Genomic DNA, 21,206 nt, shown 5'->3' with positions numbered 1-21,206 from the left:
GCTTTAAAAGAGAGCAACACAGATGAAATTCAGTTATAAAGTTAACTTCTTGGCAGTACTGTAGCTGGAATGAGATTTGCATCACAATCAGCTTAGTAAGGATGTATTGGCCCTTGAGGACTCATTCAACAAAAACAAAACCCAGAAAGAGTTGCTTTTTCTAAAGACCACTTCAAAAGGTTTAAAACATTGCCGTTCCACTTACATCTTGTAGCGCACCCATCACCAGACGATCAGCGCATAACCAAAAGAAGGGAAAAAGGAGCTAGTGAAATAACATAGTAGGAGTGGGGGGAGTTTTATGCGAAAACAAAGACTCACAGCGAATTCTAAGAGGAGAAGAAACAGAGAGGCCTGACGGATTACAGGATCACTATTACGCTGAGAGAAGGTCAAATTCCCGTGCGCGGATGGTAGTGAGGGGGCGTCATGGAGAGAAATGAGGGCTCCGGGAAGACCAGGCAATAGGCTCAGAGCTCTGCCCATGGAGGACAGAGGCAGCTTCTCTCGTTGTGGAGTTAGAGCATCCGAGGAATCCCATGGCGGGGCGGGCCAGGGCTTACAGAACTGGACCAGTTCCATCAGGAGAGTGAACCACAATGCTTTCGGAAAGCGGTATGGAAACACGGAAGGAGCTCAGATTACAGCTCCAGGTAAGTTCAAATGCTGGCTCTGTGGCTCACCTGTGTGACCTGGGGACTTTACCAACTACTTTGTAGATGTGTCTTAACAGTAAGATTTGAGATAGCAGTAACAAGCACCAGCACAGTGCCTGGTACACAGCAGTTACTTCACAAATGTCAGAGCCATCGCCCACGCTGTACTTTCCTCTGACTTCCTGGCAAGTGACTTAGGTAGGACTGTTTTGGGTGACTGTGCAGGGCTAAAAGTTCAGAACAACTCACGGTTAGAGAGCACTCATAACTCCTAAACATGAAGGCAATTATATATATATTTATATTTATATATCTCAATATATAAAGGCATTTTTTATAAATAAAATACAATAAAAGGGATAACACTTAAAACAGCGTTACTAATAATATAAATAAAGCAGTCCACAATGAGATTGCCCTAAAGGTAAAGTTGTTTTCTCTTCCTAGTGGACAAATCCCGTATTCAAAGTCAATCTTTAAAAGCAGTTTATGACCTAAGGCTCATGCTAATACACCTCTGTTTCCTGAATCAAAATGACTGCCTACAAACATTTACTCCCCAGTTTTCTAAAACTCCCTTTGTGACTGTATTGCCGTAACTTGACTGGAAACACAGGGTTATGTCTTTATATTCTGTGTGCTAGGACTTTGTCCTTTGCTAGCCACAGAAGTAAGGGACACAGCTATCCCCCTCCAAAGCTAACTGCATCTAAGCAACATGAAGAATAAATCCAGTATACTACAGGCATGGACGTCTGGAATGGAGAACTTGACTGCAGCATCCCTGATACCCGACTAGGAAATCATATCTACTACATTCTACTCAAAGTAATCCTTGCATAGTGACCCAGCTCACAAAGCACATTCCACTAACAGTTCTATTTATAAAGTATATAGACATATGTAAGGGGATATTGATGCATTTATATAGAAAGTCGATTAGTACAGTATGCTAGTCTATTTCACTGCAATTGTTGGGAAACTGTAAACGTTTTCCACTTATGCTGGAATTGCTTGACTCTTAGGTAGGATCTGTTTCTTCCCCAAAGGGATATGCACAATCCAGAAAAGAGCAGTGATCCGTAAAGCTTGACTCAAGCTATTAAATACACTTAGAGTGTTGTTTTGTTTTGTTTTAGATGTGGAGAAGAAAAGCCTTCCAACGACAGCTGCAAACGTCCTCGTCACTCAGAGGCGGCAACAATTGTGATTTATGAGCTCTGCTAATCGAAGCTTTCGGTGCCTGTTACAATGATGACATTCAGAAAAAAATGTCTGGAAACTTCAAACCTCCAGATTCTTTTCTGACACTCCCATCTTCCAGGTATTGCCCAAGCTGGAAATCAGAAAACATCGATTTTCAGGGGCTGTGGTACCATGACACATCCTATACTAATGGGAGAGCTTCCGCCGAGATAGTCCCCCTGGAACCTTCCCTTTTTTCTTAAAATGCACATCTTTCTCTTCCAGTCACTACTTGAAAGTCTTATTTTGCTCCTACTCTTAGAAACAGTCAAAAAGAGCCCCATGGTGACCATGTTATAAACAAATGCAATTTAAAATTTTAGTAGGCATTCTTTTTCTCTCTGGCCCTGGCTCCCTTTCTGCTTCTACAATAACCCAACCAGACTTAACCACCACCATGTCCATGACACCCTTTGTGATTAGTGCCTAGAAAGCTGGACATAACTTGTGCCCATGTGCAGACGGTCTATAGGTCAACTATCACTTCTGTGGAAGGCACTCATCAAATTCACAAGACATCTGCTATTACAAACATCAGGCTACAACTGTGGTTGACTACAAATGTTCTCAGAAAGTCTGATAACATGATAGTGAAAGACAGCTTTCCTTCTGAAAAGTTCCAATGGCCTGTGCAATTCTCTCTTAGATGAGTCAGCCAATAGGTGGGATCATTGTAGGAGGGGCTCTTACTGTCGCCAAGGCTCTTGGACAACGTGGAATGATCCCACTGCTCTCATATGATTGAAAACTATGCCAAACCAGGTTGTTTACTACTGAGGGGGAGGAAGAAATAGGGAGGGAAACTTTTAAGGCATAAATAATATAAAAGGGCACACATTTTAAGATACATTCATATGACATTACTACTGCAAAAAATAAATAACGATTTTTCTCTGAATTGAATTAATGTCCTTCACACAGTCCATCCCCAGGCCTGTTTTGTGCAGTTACTGGCTTGAAGTGGAAACATGACGAGGCACCGACACATCCTCAGGTTTCCTGGGATTGCTGAAGGACCCCTGAAGGGCTGTCTACAGGAATGCCAGGAGGAGACCATGGTGTCTTTTCAGCACAATCCTTTGAAACAGGTGGCAAAATAAGAGGATTCCAACTTAAAATTTTGTTCTCTGTTTCTGAAGGCACACAGCTGTCTCCTGAAAAAACAAAGGTTTGGAAATGATAAAGGCTGATTTTTATCAAAGCAGTCTACAAACATTACCTTGAGCAATAAAGAAAGAATCATGAGCAAAATCAGAGCCCAGTTACATTTAGTTTCAATTTGAGGGAGACAGTAGGTTTAAAAGGTTTAAAATAAAGTTGAGCTCTCATGAACAGTTGTACAATTCATCTCAGGGTTAAAGGAAACCCCTTCAAAGCCCCAAAATTACCATCTTAAAGAGAGGCTACAACTCCAGAATCAATTCAAGTGAAAAAGCTCAGGATCACAAAACGCATCCTTCTAGCAAGTCTACTTTCAGGTACAAACTGAATCAAAGCCTATTTGGATTTATTTTCCAAAATGTTCTCAGGATGAACAACCTGAGATGAATGGTGTGCATAACAAAATTTCAAAGAACTCTTTATTGAGTCAACTTTTTTTTAAGTATCCAATATCCCCCCCACCCAATATCTAAGAAATATGTGAGTTGATCACAGAGAGAACATTCTGAAAGCATCACCTTTCCTGATACAGTTCTTAGTTAACTGAAGACTATCTAGAAACTTAAGATTTATAATGTCTTGCTATACCTCTGTTGAACTCTGCTGCAACTTCCACACAATCAGAGCTGGTCTCATTTCTATTGTCTTGACAGCAAATATGCTGAGCAGGTCTTCGTGCCTTGTCATCTTTGATGCCCTTCTCAGGTGACTGACCACAGTCGGGGACTGTGGAAGCCAGACATACAGGCATCTTCATGTGAATGAGGGGCTTCATTTCCAAACCATCCTGAGGATAAGGTGCTACCACTGGGACCACAGGAAGGGGGCTGCTGCTGAAAGTGCTGTTGGTTTTGGTGAAACACCTATAAAGGGTAAACCAAAAGAAATAGAATCGTATCTAGAGGGATCAATAATTAAAAGTCACTCATTTTGAAATACCATTTGGTATTTTGTATTCACAGATTCTTAAGAAAGATTGATGCTTAGAAATAACTAAATGATTCACTATGATGTGAAATATCAAAACTTAGAGTTAAAGTGAAATACAACAGGAGAATGCATCAAAAAGCAAACCAATTAAGAATGGAACTGTATATGATGACCTATCCCATGTTTCCTTTGCCCTCGTCTGCTGTCAGAAGTTGTCTTCATAATTAAATAGCTCCAGAATATAGCACACAGATGGAAAAGGCCATCCACACTGGAAGGAATGAAAGAAAAAAGAGGAAGAGGACAGAAAGCTAAGAAACTTTGGTCACGTGAGACAAATGACCTTATGAAAGAAAGCCAACAAAAACACACTGTTTTGAAATCAGATATGTTCCCTCTCACTCTTGGAAAAAACACTACAAGAACTAGACACTCCAAATCCAGGTTTTATTTTTCAATTTTTTTCTTTGAAGAATTAATTGCTAGAATTTATTAGTACTGAGCATTCACTTCAATTCTGCCCTACTTTTATTTCTTGCCTTCATCCAAGATATGTGTTTTCTCTAATTTTTTTCCTTCCTGTTCTTCAGATTGGATAATTTCTATTGATCTTCCAGTTCATTGACTCTTGCTTCTGTTTTCTCCAATCTGATTTTAAGCCCAATCAGTAAACTTTCCATTCCAGTTATTTATACTTTTCAGCTTTGGCATTTCCATTTGATCTTTTTAACTGTTTCTATTTCTCAGATGAAATTCCCCACGTGGATTCATTGTGTGTATATCTTCAAGTCCTTGAGCATATCTGTGACAGCTGCTTTGAAGCCACTGTCTGCTCCTTGTGATATCTGGATCATCTCAGAGTCTGTTTCTATTGACTATTTTTTTCCCTTGAGTAAGTATCACATTTTCCTATTTCATTACATGTATAATAATTTTTTTAACTGGATTTTTCCCTCTGATTTTCTGGTTGATCTGTTGGCCTCCACCTCCATCCTTCAACACCTTCACTTTGTGTTCTTGACCCACGATTGGAGAATGCCCTCAGGCAAAAACCCATAAACGAATGTCACCCATTGTCTTTCAAGGTTAGATTTATTCAGTTTCTGCCTGCTTCTGGTTACTCTACAATACTTTCAAATTGTCCAATTTCATCATTATTACCTGTGGATGATCGAGCTAGTCCATCATTAACAGAAACTGGAATCTAACAAGTATTTATATAAAAAATAAAAATATTTTTTATTTATAAAATTAGGAGTGAGAAAAGTCTGGAGAAGACATTTCATTTGGCTTTGATCTGGGTTTGTTAGGTAGGAAACACACAGGACTGACCAGTAGTATGATGGAGCTAGGCATGTTAGGGAATAAAGATAAGAATTCTTTGGACTTCCATCCTTTGAACATGGGATGGTATGTTTCTGGAGCGTAAGAAAGTCAGTAAAAGGAAGTCCATGCAACTGTTACCAGCATTTCTGTTGGTTCAAGTTATTAGAAATACCAAATCCTAAGCATGAAGACTCGGAACCTGGAAGAGAATAAGACATCTGTCAGGAAACCAAATCCTTAATTTAAATAAGTCCAACTTTAATTTCAAATAGAGAAATATATTCACTCTACACTTAGTAGAATTCAGATACCAGTCACCTGGCATGAAAGCAAAGTATGTCTGTCAGGTATTCATCTGCACAGAATAATTTGACTACAGCATTATCTAATATGACTGTAATTTTAACTTTTAATAGTACAGGAAAGATATATACCTGATTGAAAGAATATCTGTGTTCCCATGCAAGTGTTAAGGCAGTCAAAAGTGGAGGGAGCACTGGTGTGGAAGAAAGTTCGTTGGAGTCAGAATCAAAGCACTGCGCTGGACAGATCATGACTCCAGGAGAGCGTGGCATTCCTGATTGGTCTGATGTACATTTTATTCAACTCTGAACTTAAAAATTTTTTCCGGGGTGCTGACGAGGGTGAACACGAATCTCTTGACATCCATTTAAAAATGTCCATGTTATCAGTCTCTTTTTTCATTAGTCTCTTCCACTGTCGCAACACCCAGGGAATCTGAAAATCCCCTTGAATGTATTCAATTCATGAGAATCCACAGACTGTAAACAGGGTACTCACCCAAAATGTGGGGCAAGTCCAGGGGAAAAATCTTCTTGTTTTTTTTTTTTTTTTTGTTTTTTTTGGCCATGCTGCATGGCTTACAGGATCTTAGTTCCCCGACCAGGGATTGAAGCCGGGGCCACAGCGGTGAAAGCACTGAGTCCTAACCACTGGAGCACCAGGGAACTCCTGGAAAAATCTTTTTGCATTCAAACTACTACTAATGAGAATTTAATAGATATTATATATCTATAAATAATGTTACTTAGAAGAAACCTTTATTCTAAAACCATTTGCTGATACTTTCTAAATGTCAGACACTGTGGTAGACACTGAGAGTATAAAGATAAATACAACAGGTTCCAGCTCTCAGTCTAGCAGAGGAGAAAAAGTAAACAAATGGTTACAATATAATGTAGTAAGTGTAATATAAGAAGGTATAAAAGACACTGGGAGCGCTCAACTTTGAGATGGGCTACAGATGTATAGCTGATGAGAACAGGGTACTTCCCACATTCCAGCTAGAGACCAGTGTGTATTCCTCCATGCTATTTCAGACTCAAGCGTCTTATAATTGAGGAAATTACAGTAGATGGCAATTGTGGAATTAGAGAGTAAGAAGGATTCTGATTTCAAAAAACCATAAATATCTCTGGTCAGGGGAATCTATATGGCTACCATGATTTGCTGGAAATCATTCTTAAAAATTAAGTTCCTGGCTTCTGGCTATGGCCGATTAGTTTATATCAGAACAACTCTCCTGCCAAAAGCAACTTGGCAACTAAAAACGATGGAGAAATTTTAGTTTAAATCTGTCAAAATCATCAGAGAGCTACTCTAGCACTTAAGTGGCTGAGATTCCAGAAAGAAGGTAAATGTGAGTTTCAGCACCACTTTTCCTCATGAGGCATCTGCCCAGTTCAGTGCAGGATGAAACGCTAAGACGTCAGCAGGAAGTGGCTAAGGAGCTGAGCAGAACTTCTGGCAGTTTCCTGGGGCTGGGAAGACAGATATTGGAGCTCAGAGCCTACCAAAGAGAAGAGGCTCCGTAAACCCCCCCAGGCTTTTCACTGGGACCCTTGAAGGGTTACACTGTAAAAATAAGAGTGAAGCAGGAATAGACAAGGCTTTTAAAAAGACTGAAACTCAGCATTAAATCAGCTCAGTCGCTGATTGGGTTAAAATGATCTGCCCGTTGCCTAACTGCCTGCCAAAAGCAAAAGTAAATCCTTTCTGGGGCAGGAAGACATCTTCCAGAGACTCTATGAGTTTTTATATGCAATGTCCAGAATTCAGTAAAAAATTACGTGGCATTTCTGGAGACAGAAACAAGAGAAAACTAAGTGATGCAGACATTGAGTTAGGAGACAAACATTTTAAAAGAACTGGATGAACATATTCAAGAAAACAGGTGACAAGACGGAGAATTTTAACAGAGACTTAGAATCTAATAATAATTATTATTTGGAATTTCTAAACTAAAGAGTAGAATACCTAAACGAAGAACTCAATTCATGGAGTTAAGACCAAATTGAACACAGATGACTAGAAGTTTACTAAACATGAAGCGTGTCTCTGCACGGTCTTCAGACTGAAGCACAGACACAAAAGGATGGAAAATACATAAAGAAGCTTAAGAGGCATACGAGGCATAGAAAAAAGCTCAAAAATATATGCAGGCACACCTCATTTTATTATGCTTCACTTTATTATACTTCGCAGATAATGCGTTTTATACAAACTGAAGGTTTGTGGCAGCCCTGCGTCAAGCAAGTTGATCAGCGCCATTTTTCCAACAGCGTTTGCTCACTTCTGTCTCTGTGATACATTTTGGTAACTCTTGAAATATTTCAAACTTTTTCATTATTATTATATTTGTTATGGTGATCTGTGATCAATGACCTTTGACTGTAGTTGTTTTGAGGTGCCACAAACACTGTTGTCTTATTTTAAGAAATTGCCACAGTCATTCCAGCCTTCAGCAACCATCACCCTGATCAGTCAACAGCCATCAACATCGAGGCAAGACCCTCCACCAGTGAAACGATTATGACTCACTGAAGGCTCAGATGATGGTTAGGATTTTTTTAAGCAATAAAGTATTTTTAAATTAAGGTATGTACATTTTTTTTTGGACATAATCAAAAAATTCATGTGACTCACTTTATTGCAATATTCAGTTTATTGCAGTGGTCTGGAACCAAACCCTTGATATCTCCAAGGTATGCCTGTAAAGTTGGCATCTCTCTGAAGGACAGAAAAGAGAGAATGGGATAAAAGCTGTATCTGGAGAGATAAAGGCTAAGAATTTTCTAAAACTGATGAAAGTTCAAGCCACAGATTTAAGAAGTTCTATGAACCCCAAGCAGAATAAATACAAAGAAAATTATACTTTCAAATGTGAATAATTAAACGGCTGGAAGCAAAAATACAAAGTGAAAATCATAAAAGCAGCCAGAAGAAAAAGACATTATCACCTTGAAAGGGAACAACAGCTGTATAGATGATTCTTCAATAGAAACAACAGAAGCAACAAAATAATGGAATGACATTGTTAAAGCACAAAAAGAAAGTAACTGCCAACCTAGAATTTAATGAACAGCAATAAATACCCTTTGAAAAGGAAGATGAATTGAAGACATTTCCAGACAAAAAATCTGGGAGAGTATGTAACCCTCAGACCTTTACTACAAGAAATACTATACGGAATTCTTCAAGTTGAGGGAAAATGAGTACCAGCAGACAACAAGAAGAAATACAGAAAAATCTACAAACAGGAAATGAGGGAGAGGGTGTGGAGAAAAGGGAACCCTCCTACACTGTTGGTGGGAATGTAAATTGGTGCAACCACTGTGGAGAACAGTATGGAGGTTCCTTAAAAAACTAAAAATAGAGCTACCATATGATCCAGCAATCCCACTCCTGGGCATATACCTGGAGAAAACCATAATTCAAAAAGACACATGCACCTCAGTGTTTATTGCAGCACTACATACAATTGTCAGGACATGGAAGCAACCTAAAAGTCCATTGACAGATGAATGGATACAGAAGATGTGGTACATATATACAATGGAATATTACTCAGCCATAAAAAAGAATGAAATAATGCCATTTGTAGTGACATAGATGGACCTAGAGATCATCATATTGAGTGAAGTAAGTCAGACAGAGAAAGACAAATATCATATGACATTGCTTATATATGGAATCTAAAAAAATGGTACAAATGAACTTACTTACAAAACAGAGTCACGGATGTAGAAGACAAACTTATGATTACCAAGGGGGGAAGGGGAGTGGGATCAATTGGGAGATTGGGACTGAAGTATACACACTACTCTATATAAAATAGATAACTAATAAGAACCTACTGTATAGCATGGGGAACTCTACTCAATACTCTGTTATGACCTATATGGTCATAATCTAAAATAGAGTGGTTATATGTACATGTGTAACTGATTCACTTTGCTGTACACCTGAAACTAATACAACATTGTAAATCAACTATACTCCAATAAAAACTGGTTAAAAAAAAAGAGAAAAGGGCTTCCCTCGTGGCGCAGTGGTTGAGAGTCTGCCTGCCGATGCAGGGGACACGGGTTCGTGCCTTGGCCCGGGAAGATCCCACATGCCGCAGAGCGGCTGGGCTCGTGAGCCATGGCCACTGAGCCTGCACGTCCGGAGGCTGTGCTCCGCAGCGGGAGGGGCCACAACAGTGAGAGGCCCGCGTACCGCAAAAAAAAAAAAAAAAAAAGAAGAAGGGATGAATAGCAACAAAGGTAATGTTGGGAATTGTGACTAAATATCGACCGCAAAAAACAGTAACTCTACTGTCTTAAAGGATTTTAAATATTTATAGAATTAAACCACATGACAAAAATAACAAAACATTGGGGAAGGAACTGGAGTTAAAATGTTCTAAAGTATTTTATTGTCTAGGAAGTAATAAAAGTACTAATGCATGTTAGACTCTAATTAAGATCATAATGTCCAGCACCAAGCACACAGTAAATGGCATATTGTATGACCTCAAAAATGCTGAATAAATAATAAACATTAGAACATCAGACTTTTTAAATAACCTTTTCTGTAAGCAAGTAAATTTATTATCAAGGAACAACAATTAAACTAATTGGTCAAGATACCTTATAACAGACCATACCTAAAACTAAGATAATACATGTAGATTAAAGTGAGAATGAACCATGGGACTTCCCTGGCAGTCCAGTGGTTAAGACTTCATGCTTCCACTGCAGGGGACACAGGTTCGATCCCTGGTCAGGGAACTAAGATCCCGCATGCCGCTCGGCACGGCCAGAAAAATAAAGTGAGAGTGAACCATACACTTACCCCTTAAGATTTTTGTACCACAATAGTAGTTATCTCTGTCCTTGTTCCATACTAGTTCTGTTGTTCGGTCTTTCTTCTACCTGTTGGCTTCAAAGTTCTCTGACTTAAAATTCAGTCTTCTGGAGGACGGGCAATGCCTGTCCTAGGTGGCAGAGAAAGCTCTTAGTGACACAATGGAGCACAGTCAGGCACTTAATGAAATCCCCAATCATAATGTAAAACAAACTAAGTGAGCTTCTGGCTTGATGTTCCATTTCTCTGCAGGAATCTGGAAGTAATACAAAGGTGCTAGAAACCTGAAAGACAAAAGAGGATCAGGTCAGAAAGAGAAGTTTTCATTTGAAAAAGTAAAGTTAAGGTGTAGGAAAAAAATATACTTGCCAGGATTTGAAACACCAGGGCAGTTCCCTAAACACAAGATATTATAAGTTAATAATGGGCTTATATAGATCTAATATGAATTTAATTTCATAATGCTGACATAAAATAACGAAGACTCACCAGATAATAAGATGCCTTAAGTTCTTCTGTTGTTCCGTTCCTTTTAGTTTCTTTTCTGTCCTGCTCATTTCTTTAATTTAAAGCAAAGGACGAGATTTTTAAAGGAAATCTAAGGGCAGTCTAACAGTTTGAGTGTAAAGCACTTTCATGAGAATGAAGGTGAACTACATGGATGGGACAGGACCGAGGGATGGTCAGGACAGAAGAGCCAGGGCCAACTATGATGGATGGTAATTAGAGAGCTGATACTGTCACCTGGTTTTATGTGCTGGGAGTTAACAAGCAGAATACACATATGTTTTAAAAGAAATTACAGATATTTAGCAAGAGAAAAGTGCAATTTCCTATTACATATTCTTTAGCAGCTATTTTTCAGGTAAGTGATATAGAAAATCACAGCAGTGCATACTTTTATTCCGAACTGTGACTCTCAATTAACAGGGTGGTGCTGGTAGTAACACTGTCATTTGAGTTAGACTGTTAACGTGATTATAACCCAAATTTCAACATGATAAACCAAACTGATTTAAAATTTTCTAGTATGCCGAACCCTAACTCATAATCATCAGTAATTAACCACATAGATAACCAAATATAAAAAATTCAGTCACCTTACTTTTAGTTCATTTCTGGATGTCTACATGTGTTGACATAAAAATGGCTTCAACTTGGGGGCTACATGCTAAGATATAAGCACAGAGGTCATAGTCGATAAAAAAGGAATATAATACCTGTTCTGAATATAATTAGGCATATAACATGTAAAACAATTCTTTTACTGATAACGCTTTAATTAAAATTTCTTTTTTTAAAAAAAAACTGTGGCTTTATTTACTTATTTTTGCCTTGCTGCATGGCATGCGGGATCTTAATTCCCTGACCAGGGATCGAACCCATGCCCCCTGCAGTGGAAGCATAGAGTCTTAACCACTGGACTGCCAGGGAAGTCCCTAAAGTTTCTAAAGCAATCAGATAATCACAAAAATAATACCTGTATATACGTAAATGTAAGAGACCCGAATCTATAACAAGTGAGAGAGAGAAAAGGGCAAATGTCTGTGTCTGCAAATGTATCACATTCATTAAGATGCTCTTATAGGGGCTTCCCTGGTGGCGCAGTGGTTGAGAGTCCGCCTGCCGATGCAGGGGACATGGGTTCGTGCCCGGGTCCGGGAAGATCCCACATGCCGCGGAGCGGCTGGGCCCGTGAGCCATGGCCGCTGAGCCTGCGCGTCCGGAGCCTGTGCTCCGGAACGGGAGAGGCCACAACAGTGAGAGGCCCGCGTACCGCAAAAAAAAAAAAAAAAAAAAAAAGATGCTCTTATAATGCACATCTTACAGTTTACACGATACAAAGAGCTTGTAATTTTACTATCTTAGGCTTCTCAAACAATCTTTCAACTGCAGTTATTATTGGCTTAAAGTGGGGTGAAAGTTTTCACTGAGTTGTCTCTGGCTCAATGAAACGACTTTTCCTAATTTTAAAACATTGAGTAAATAGAACTCTGTGCATCATGCCACATACAAAAATCTGTGCTGTTTTGCAAGAATTCAGGTAGTCTGGGACCTGTTAGTTTATTACTAAGATATATTTTAGTAAACAGGAGAGGCCTGTCTGACCAACCTGTAAGATAGGAGAATGATTATTATAGTGTCATAAAAATAAACTATTCTTTCACCAACAATCTGAATAGCACAGACTAGGAAATAAGAAATTGGAATAGTAGCATAGGATTGTTCTCGAAAGAATACATTGCTTTAGTATTTGACTAAACATATTTTGGACATTCCAGTAAAACTACACAGCACCTCTAAAATATTTTGCAGAGAAGTATCCCATTTCTGATTACACAGCTGAATATTTGTTAAGCATGATTATGTGCAGAATAACTCTGATTAGATAATTATATACATTTTGCCTTAAGTTTCCTCTTTTGATTATCCTTGGAGGGCAGGGACTAACTACCCATGAGCCTCTTGGATGTGTGATACTTCTTTTCGTGAATGTGCTTCATGAACTTCTTCTGAAACGGTTTCATTTTGGTGGTGGTTTGTTTTAATATGCGGCTCACCCCTGCTGTTTCCTCTTGCCCCTGTGTCTGTTGTTTTGCTGACCTAGCCCTTATTTTGGGGAAGTCATCAGTAACTGTGCAACAGAACCCTGATGCCATTCCTCCAGGGCCCATAAAGGTTCTCCATTCTCACCGTACACTCTTGGTTGGATGTTGCAGTGGGAATTTCCTTTTGGGAATTAGTTTCTTGGTGACTGTCACCCAACAACATGTTGGGTGACTATAAATGACTCAGTGCATTACTGAACATGGCAAGTTCACACACACACACACACACACACACACACACACACACAATCCTACAAATAAAAGACCAAAAGTACTAGTCTAACCATGTGACTCCCTGACAACAGGATTGGGTCTCCGTATCAAAAGCAGGAGATATGTAACTCAAAAGGAAGGTACTGATCAATTAAAGAAATTAGACATAGTTCTTTCAATATTTTTCTTAGGGAATCAGACTGATTACCACAGATGGAAGAGAATCCAAATCTTAGGCTTTGTCGTGTTTCCTTCCTTTGGTTTTATGGCTAGTTCTGAAGTAGCTGAGTGGACAGATATAGGAGATGGGTTTAGTCATAACAAATTAACCTGCTGCAGGAAAGGAGTCCAGGAGTCCTGGATAAGCAGTTGTTTTCATACTTAACAAACCAACTGGGCAGACCAAACTCTAGGTCTGAAAGAACTATGACTATCATGAAATGTTTTCATATTCATCTCCAGACACTACTTTTACCTGCGTATATCTGACAGCAGTGGAAGGTTTCAAGTTGGTGAAAGAGCACGCCCAAACCCAACAATACACAGACTTTTAAGGTGATCATTATGTAAAAACCTGGAGGTCATTTATATCTATGTGTTCTAAAGCACTATTCCGAATAGCTTTATTTCTCCTCTTGACCATCAGCCAGGTATAGATAGTACTTTTTTTCCCAGATGGATTATATACATTTTTCCAAGCTGATTTTTACTTGGCTACTTCCTGCCCATTTCCAATCTCTCTAGGACCCTTAAAGTTAATTTTTTGTTCCCTCCTGATGGGACCTCTCTGTTCATCTGTGAATTTCATCAGTGTCCCCTCTACTCTCTCACAGATTATCAAGACTGATGGTAAACAGAGCAGATTTAATGTCAATCCCTTCCCCTTAAACTAGCCAAGCAACTGACAAACCCCGTTTGATTACATATCCGGAACTGCACTACTGCTTTTTGAATTGAGGAGAGGAGGTGGGTAGAAAGCTATTTGATTAAAATCTGTTTAACTCTTGCAGTGCCCAAATTGCACAAGACTCTCAGCTGAGTCTCTTGTGTAGGGGGCTGGCTCCCTGAAAAGCCTCATTAAATATGCTTCTTTCTAGCTGTTCATATAGGGAGCTATTACATGCTACTCTCAAACCTGAAAAGCTCACATGGACTGAACCCAGGGAGGCAGGCGGTCTTCTACAAATGCCACAAAAGCCCTAGAAGCAGATAAAACTCCGCAGATTGCTGGAGTGCACACGCCCCTCTTATCTGATGTCAAATCTGCATGTCAATGTGCCAGTTTAGACAAGAAAAGCAAACTTTTCTATGACTAAAATAGAAGGATGAGAAAAGGGGCCTAAGGTTGGCAATGACTTGCTTCTTAAAAGCCCACTCTAAGAAATACATTCAAGTTTAAACCTAAGAAGGCAGAAAAAAACGAACTGGGGTGGCAAGACACAGTGCAGGCAAGATTCCACGTGGAAAGGCCTTCGTCAGTTCTCAGGCACCTGTGGACTAAGACAGCTGCCCTGGGTCAAGGTGAGTTTGATGAGGCACCCCCGGGGTCTAAGGGGATGACTCCCAGGTGTGTGAGGGGTAGACAGGTATAAGCTCTTTCCTGCAGTGTTTCCTCGTTCAGTGACGGCATCCAATTACCTGGACGCCATCCTTGACACCTCCCCCTCTGCTGCCTCCTCACACAATTACTCATGTCTTTTTTAAAAACTGCACCTCCTAAAACTCTCCAACCCACCTACTTCTCTCTGTATCTACTGTAGCTATCTTAGTGCACTATTTCTCATCTGGACTACTGCCACAGCCATCCAGCTGGTCCCCTGTATCCTTTCCTGCGCCATCCAATGGATTCTCCAAACTCTATCCTCCAGGAGTGCTCTGTCACAATGCTCTTCTACTTAAAATCTTTCACTGACTCGCCATGGCTCCGTACCATCTGATTTCACTCATCTTCTACCTCTGACCCTTTCGCTTACGAGGTTCCTGCCACATTAGCCTTCTTTAAGTTCTGTGAGGATTCCGGCATTCTGCTTTAAAGATTTTGCATAAATGGTACCTTGCCTTTGCCTGGAAAGCTTTAAACCTATCCCCATCCTCTTTTACCTAGTTTTCCAAATTTTTCAGAGCAAAAGGGAAGTCTTTCCTTTCTACTACATTCTTTACTTTGTCTTTAAAGCATCCAGTTTTAATTATATATTCACTTTTATGATTATTATGTCATTTTTTAAAAAGATATGTCTCCCCATCAAACTATAAGCTCAGTGAAGGCAGGGACAATGCCTGTTTTGCTCACAACCGTAGCCTCAGCACCTATCTTGGCCCACTGTAGACCTTCAACAAATGTCCGTTGAATGAATAAATGAATGAATGAATCCTCTTTCCCTTTCGCTCTCCTGATTTTCACACCCCTTTCCTCATCTCTTCGAAGATATATCAAGGCAATAAGCAAAAAATAATAAAAGAGAGGATTATAAAAAAGATGTCTAATCACTTTAAATACTTAAGAAATAGGGACTTCCCTGGTGGTGTAGTGGTAAAGACTTTGCCTTCCAGTGCCGGGGGTGTGGGTTCGATCCCTGGTCGGGGAGCTAAGATTCCACATGCCTCGGGGCCAAAAAAAAATAAAACAGAAGCAATATTGTAACAAATTCAATAAAGACTTTAAAAATGGTCCACATCAAAAAGCTTAAAAAAAAAGCCTTAAGAAATAAAGCAAACAAATACCTTAAATAATTAAATATATAAAAATAATCAAACTGCCACGGTTATTGTCTCCATTGGTGATCTCACCTATTCTTAAATTCTATCACTTTGATACAAATGACTCTGAAATATAGAGATCATTGTCCCAATCTACCCCCTGAACCCAACACCAGCATTTTCCTGTGTCTCCTTGACTTAGATACCCAACTGGCAGTTGAAACTCTAAAAGCCCCAAACCAAATTCATCAACTTTCCTCCATATATCATTTTATTAAGTTTCTTATTTATATGACTATCACCATGGCAACTACCAGGTCATTCGTGTTTGAAACTTTCTATTCATTTGAACCTCCCATTTTTTCCCAGATCCCAATCAGTCAATGGCCAAGTCCTAAAGATTCCAGCTCTAGAATCTCACTTTTCTCTTCCTTTCCACCCCCATTCCTCGCGTGAGGCTAAGGCCTTCATTACACATGTAGTCACACTGGTCTCCTCCCTCCAATCCTACCAGCGTCCTGCCTGCTACCATTAACCAGCTTATTATACACATCTTGCACAGATGGCTCCCTTTCTTAAAAATCTTCAAAAGCATCATTGTGCCACTAAGCCCAGTGTTTCTCAACACTTAACCCATATCCCCCTTTTTGATTAATGTAAAAATCTCACATCCCTCCTGTATTGTATATTACAGAAACAATAGGGATTTTTTTCTATTCCTTAAATATAAAACTACAAGATTCAATGTGCTTCTTCAAACTCTACTCATTATACTTCAAGCTCTGGCTGTGAGTCACTATTATTAACTGTTGGCTCTCTGGAGGGAGGGCTTGGGCCAGTACCTAGGACATGGTGGGCACTCAATAAATGTTGATTAAATAAACTAGTAAACCCTGACAGTAAGAGTCATCCATGATATAAACTCAGACTGGTTTTCCAGTTTTATATCCTGCTCCCTCTATTTGTATTTCTCCAGCTAAATTATGTCAGTGTTTCTCAAAGCATGGTCCCAGGACCAGCAGCACCAGTAGCCCTGGGACTCATCAGAAAGGCAAATTCTCCATCCCCACCCGAGACCTACTGACTCACAAACTCTAGAAGTAGAGCCTCATAATTTGGGGTTTTACAAGTGCTCCAAGTTAATTCTAGTGTGTGCTGAAGTTTGATAACCACTGAACTAGACTATTTACCCTCATGTAAGCATTATCCTTCCTCCTTCCACGACTCGTGATTCCTTCTGCCTGGAAACACCTCAGAATCTATTCCAGTGGCTAGTGTAAATGTTTCTTTTGACTGAAGAGCGAAAAACTCTAAAATATCCCCTGGATAGCCCTCATATGTCTTAACTGAAATTATGCCTCTTTTTGTGTACACACTCTTTTCAGTTGGCATTAGGAAATGCAAATTTAGTCTTAGTGATAATGTCGACATTCTAAAAGTATAAATTGACGAAAATTGTGCATATTTGGGGAGCACATGATATATCACCTGCCTCTCAGTATTAGAAGCTTATTACAAATTTTGCCATCTTGGGGATCTTGAAAGGGGATACCTGTTTTCAGTTGCAACGTTAAATGAGTTAGATGCTTTCGATTTAATGATTCCAATTTGGCAGAGTTGAAGATAGGTACTTACTGATGTTCATCTGTGTCAAAACCACATAAGCGCTCCTGGAAGCCAGATGAGCCACTTGGCTAACCTCGGAGGCAAGGCAGGTAAGCGAAGGTTTGCCCTAAACAGGTAGACTCTGAGGTAGGAAGAAGATTTAGGCCAGGGAGAAACAGAAGCTGGCTTTCTCAGGCTGCAGAGAATTCACCTATGCTCCCAGATAAAACCCCCATACATGAAATGCAAGAGGCCATTAACTTGAAAACCAATAGAAGCATAATTGTCCACTGTCTTAAAGGAAAGAAAAACCATGTATAATAAACCCCCCAAATGCCATGTATACACACGCTCACACATACAAAAATGGCCATGAATGCAAGATGGCAGAAGTCATTCAAATTCTTTTAAGGAAATGGGATGTATTTTTGGTACTAGGGTATGATACCTCATTATAAAGATGACGAGCAGCAAATTACCAAAATCTAGAATCAGAGTATGTTGGGAGCAATTTTACACTATCTGGGACAATTCTCCATTTTTCAGATAAGGAATAGCATCAGAGAGATTACATAACTTTCCCAAGATCATAGATTTAAGCAGTGGCAAAGCCTATGTTTACTTATTCTTAGACCTGAGGTCCGCTCATTCCATCATTCTAACGTCTGGGTTGAATCACATTTGCTGATGGCCACAGGAACCACAAAGGATGTGTTTTAATTAAGTCCATCTGATTACTTACCAGGCGTATAAACCATCTTTACCAGTTCTTTAGCATGCTCCTAACAGGTTGTGATAAAGCCTTTGACAAGCTCAGGACAAAACTGTAGCTTCACTGTTATGAGCATCTTAAAATCTAGCTAGGGTCATACAGAATTTTAAAGTGTAACAAGCAAATCTTAGTACACAAGACAGGCAGATGGCTCTTGCTAATATAGATACCCTAAGATGGGTTAAGTAAATGATTAAAAAAAAAAAAAATCTCCAGAAAGCTTTATTGTGTTTGCTCTGCAACTCTCAAAACACATGATGAAACAATGTACTTTTAATTCAATGGTCGACCGATTCCTTCTTCAAGTTCTGGTTTTGATAACTCCCAGATGCAACTGTTAACTTCATAATTCGTTTTAGAAAATATGGGTCAAATCCCATTTCAGTAATGAAATAACCAAACTCCAGTCCATACTCCAGGTATTTTATGTACTAACTATAATACGATTTTTAAGTTGCAGAGCTTTAGAGTTGGGAAGGACTTTTGAGACCATGTAATCAAACACCATCATTATGTAAGAGAAAGAACAGATTTCTGACAGATGCAACTTCAGTACAACAAAATATTTGATAATCCTTTGGGATTAATACATAGAGAACTAGCATGAAAGCTTTCTGAATATCCTGTCAAAATTTAAATGTACATTTCACTCTACATATTTTTATCTTGTCTGAAGTATTGTGAGTACATATAACTCTTAATTTAGAAAAACAGAAATTAAAAGAAAGCAAGATTATGCTACTTAATTATCTTAAGGTTTTAGAATTTTTAAAAAATTGAATAATCTGATACGAAAATTTCAGTAATGTTACTATGAAAAAACATTACCATACACACAGGGTTTTTCCCCTAACATTCAAACATGCTCTCATCCAGAGAATAGAGTAGAAAATATCACATAGCATAGGAGAGAACTCTACTGAAAATAGAACAGGTGAGAAAAGATGAAGTCTGTATGCAGAGAATGACACTAATTCAAAGATTTCAAAAACATCAAACCTCTTAAAAGTATCTCAGTGAGAAATAAAGTCATCAATATTGTCCATATATCTAAAGAAACCAAAGTACAGAAAGGTAAAAATTGTAAAGCTGGGGCAAAAACTGAGTAACAGCCTTAAACTTAAGACTCCATATTCTGAGATTTTATAACTTAGGTAAAATTGTAAGAACTTCCTTTGCTGAAGGGAGAATGACAAAGGGAGCCACGTAACTATTCACAACCACCTGTGCAAACACAGCCACATACCTATTGTTGTTCCGACAATTTCGACAACTAATGCACTCCATCGGGTCAGTCTGAGGTACTGTCGTGTACAGGCCACCACCCTTATCAGGAAGCAAGTACAGGGAAAAAGAGAAAAAGAGAGAGTGCTGAAGGTGCCATAGACTCGTAACCACATCATCTCAAATGTAAAAGCCGCCCCAACAATAAATGGCTACGTGTATATTTTAACCATCTCCCTGAGCCACGTTACGTTTATCACTATTTACTGTATTCACAAATGAGTGCTGCACAATATTAAAAGTGTTCTCCAAAAAGTTAACTCCTATGTTTTCTGCATGTATGTTTGTACTGGAAAGAGGCAAGTAAACGAAGGGAGAAGTTTAGTCACTTCCCTTCAGTGTTTCAAATCTAACGGGCCCCAAATATTCTATGCGTTATAACCTCCTATCCATTTTTACCTTCCTAGCAGTCATGGAAAAATTTTATGGGATGCCAGTTGGAGAAACAGGGTGGAAATCTGTTTGAATGATGTCACAAGATAAACCCATCTTCATTTTCCTGTAATTATTTCGATTAAGTCTGTTCACTTGACTAGACGAAGTCTTAAAACATGTTATATTTTTCCAGATGGAGCAGATTCTCAGCCAGCGGTGACTTGGAGCCGAGTATTAACATTTTGCTGTTGCTTTTGGCGGAAACTGCCCAGCAATTAAGAAAAATGCCCAGATTAACACATACCTCATTGTAAAATGTTCACTTGACATATACGATGGCAAGAGCTCTTCAAAACTGAAGTTAGGGCTTGAACCAGCCTTATGGTCAGAGTCAAAATTCTGCTTTCAAAAGCAAAACAGCAGAACTGAATTTGATAAGGGTGAGGGAGGCTGTTACACTGCACCCAGACTCAGAACAGGCCTTCAAGGTTAGGAAAAGTTCAGGCAATCGTTTCTCCCCAGAACACTTTCCACTTCCATTCATCTCATAACAACAGCCAGAATAGAAGCAAACCAAAAGTACCGAAAATTTCTCTCAACATTCCTGAGCCAACTAGCAATAGGAATTTTTAAGAAAACTTTGAGAGAAAGAATATTCCTATGCTACATTCAGTCCATGAGGATAAACTCCAAAGCTTCCGAAAAAAATGAAGTTAACGACCTACAGGATGATGCATTTATTTGAATCACTAAACGGATTACAGTTAATTCAATCATTTTTATGATCAACAGCATTTAAAATATGTCCCTGGCTTCCCTGGTGGCGCAGTGGTTGAGGGTCCGCCTGCCGATGCAGGGGACACGGGTTCGTGCCCCGGTCCGGGAAGATCCCACGTGCCGTGGAGCGGCTGGGCCCGTGAGCTGTGGCCGCTGAGCCTGCGCGTCCGGAGCCTGTGCTCCGCAACGGGAGAGACCACAGCAGTGAGAGGCCCGCATACCGCAAAAATAATAATAATAATAATAAAATAAATAAATAAAATATGTCCCTATTTCCACCTTCCCAAAAGAGAATAGTAAGAAAATGAATGAGTTAAGATCACAGAGGATAACCTCTAAAACTGTACACTTAATGGGGCAACTCTTATTTAAATAGCAACTCATTGTTCAAAAAACACAAAGTAC

General features: G+C 39.3%; 1 protein-coding gene across 1 annotated transcript in view; it reads right to left on the bottom strand.

Moving 5' to 3' along the window:
- Positions 1-934: 934 nt before the first annotated feature.
- Positions 935-21,206, bottom strand: part of CDON (cell adhesion associated, oncogene regulated) — a gene marked incomplete at its 5' end in the record, with an annotated part of 59,478 nt that continues 39,206 nt past the window's right edge. The window contains 3 exons of the mRNA XM_082660549.1: positions 935-3,055; positions 3,651-3,925; positions 19,612-19,691. Of these exons, the coding sequence (XP_082516675.1) occupies positions 2,892-3,055; positions 3,651-3,925; positions 19,612-19,691 (519 nt within the window). The 3' untranslated portion in view covers positions 935-2,891. The remainder of the gene's footprint in view (positions 3,056-3,650; positions 3,926-19,611; positions 19,692-21,206) is intronic.

Source organism: Grampus griseus (assembly GCF_964374135.1).
Source record: "Grampus griseus genome assembly, chromosome: 8".
Classification (NCBI taxonomy): domain Eukaryota; kingdom Metazoa; phylum Chordata; class Mammalia; order Artiodactyla; family Delphinidae; genus Grampus; species Grampus griseus.
This window is presented reverse-complemented; position numbering and strand designations above follow the sequence as displayed.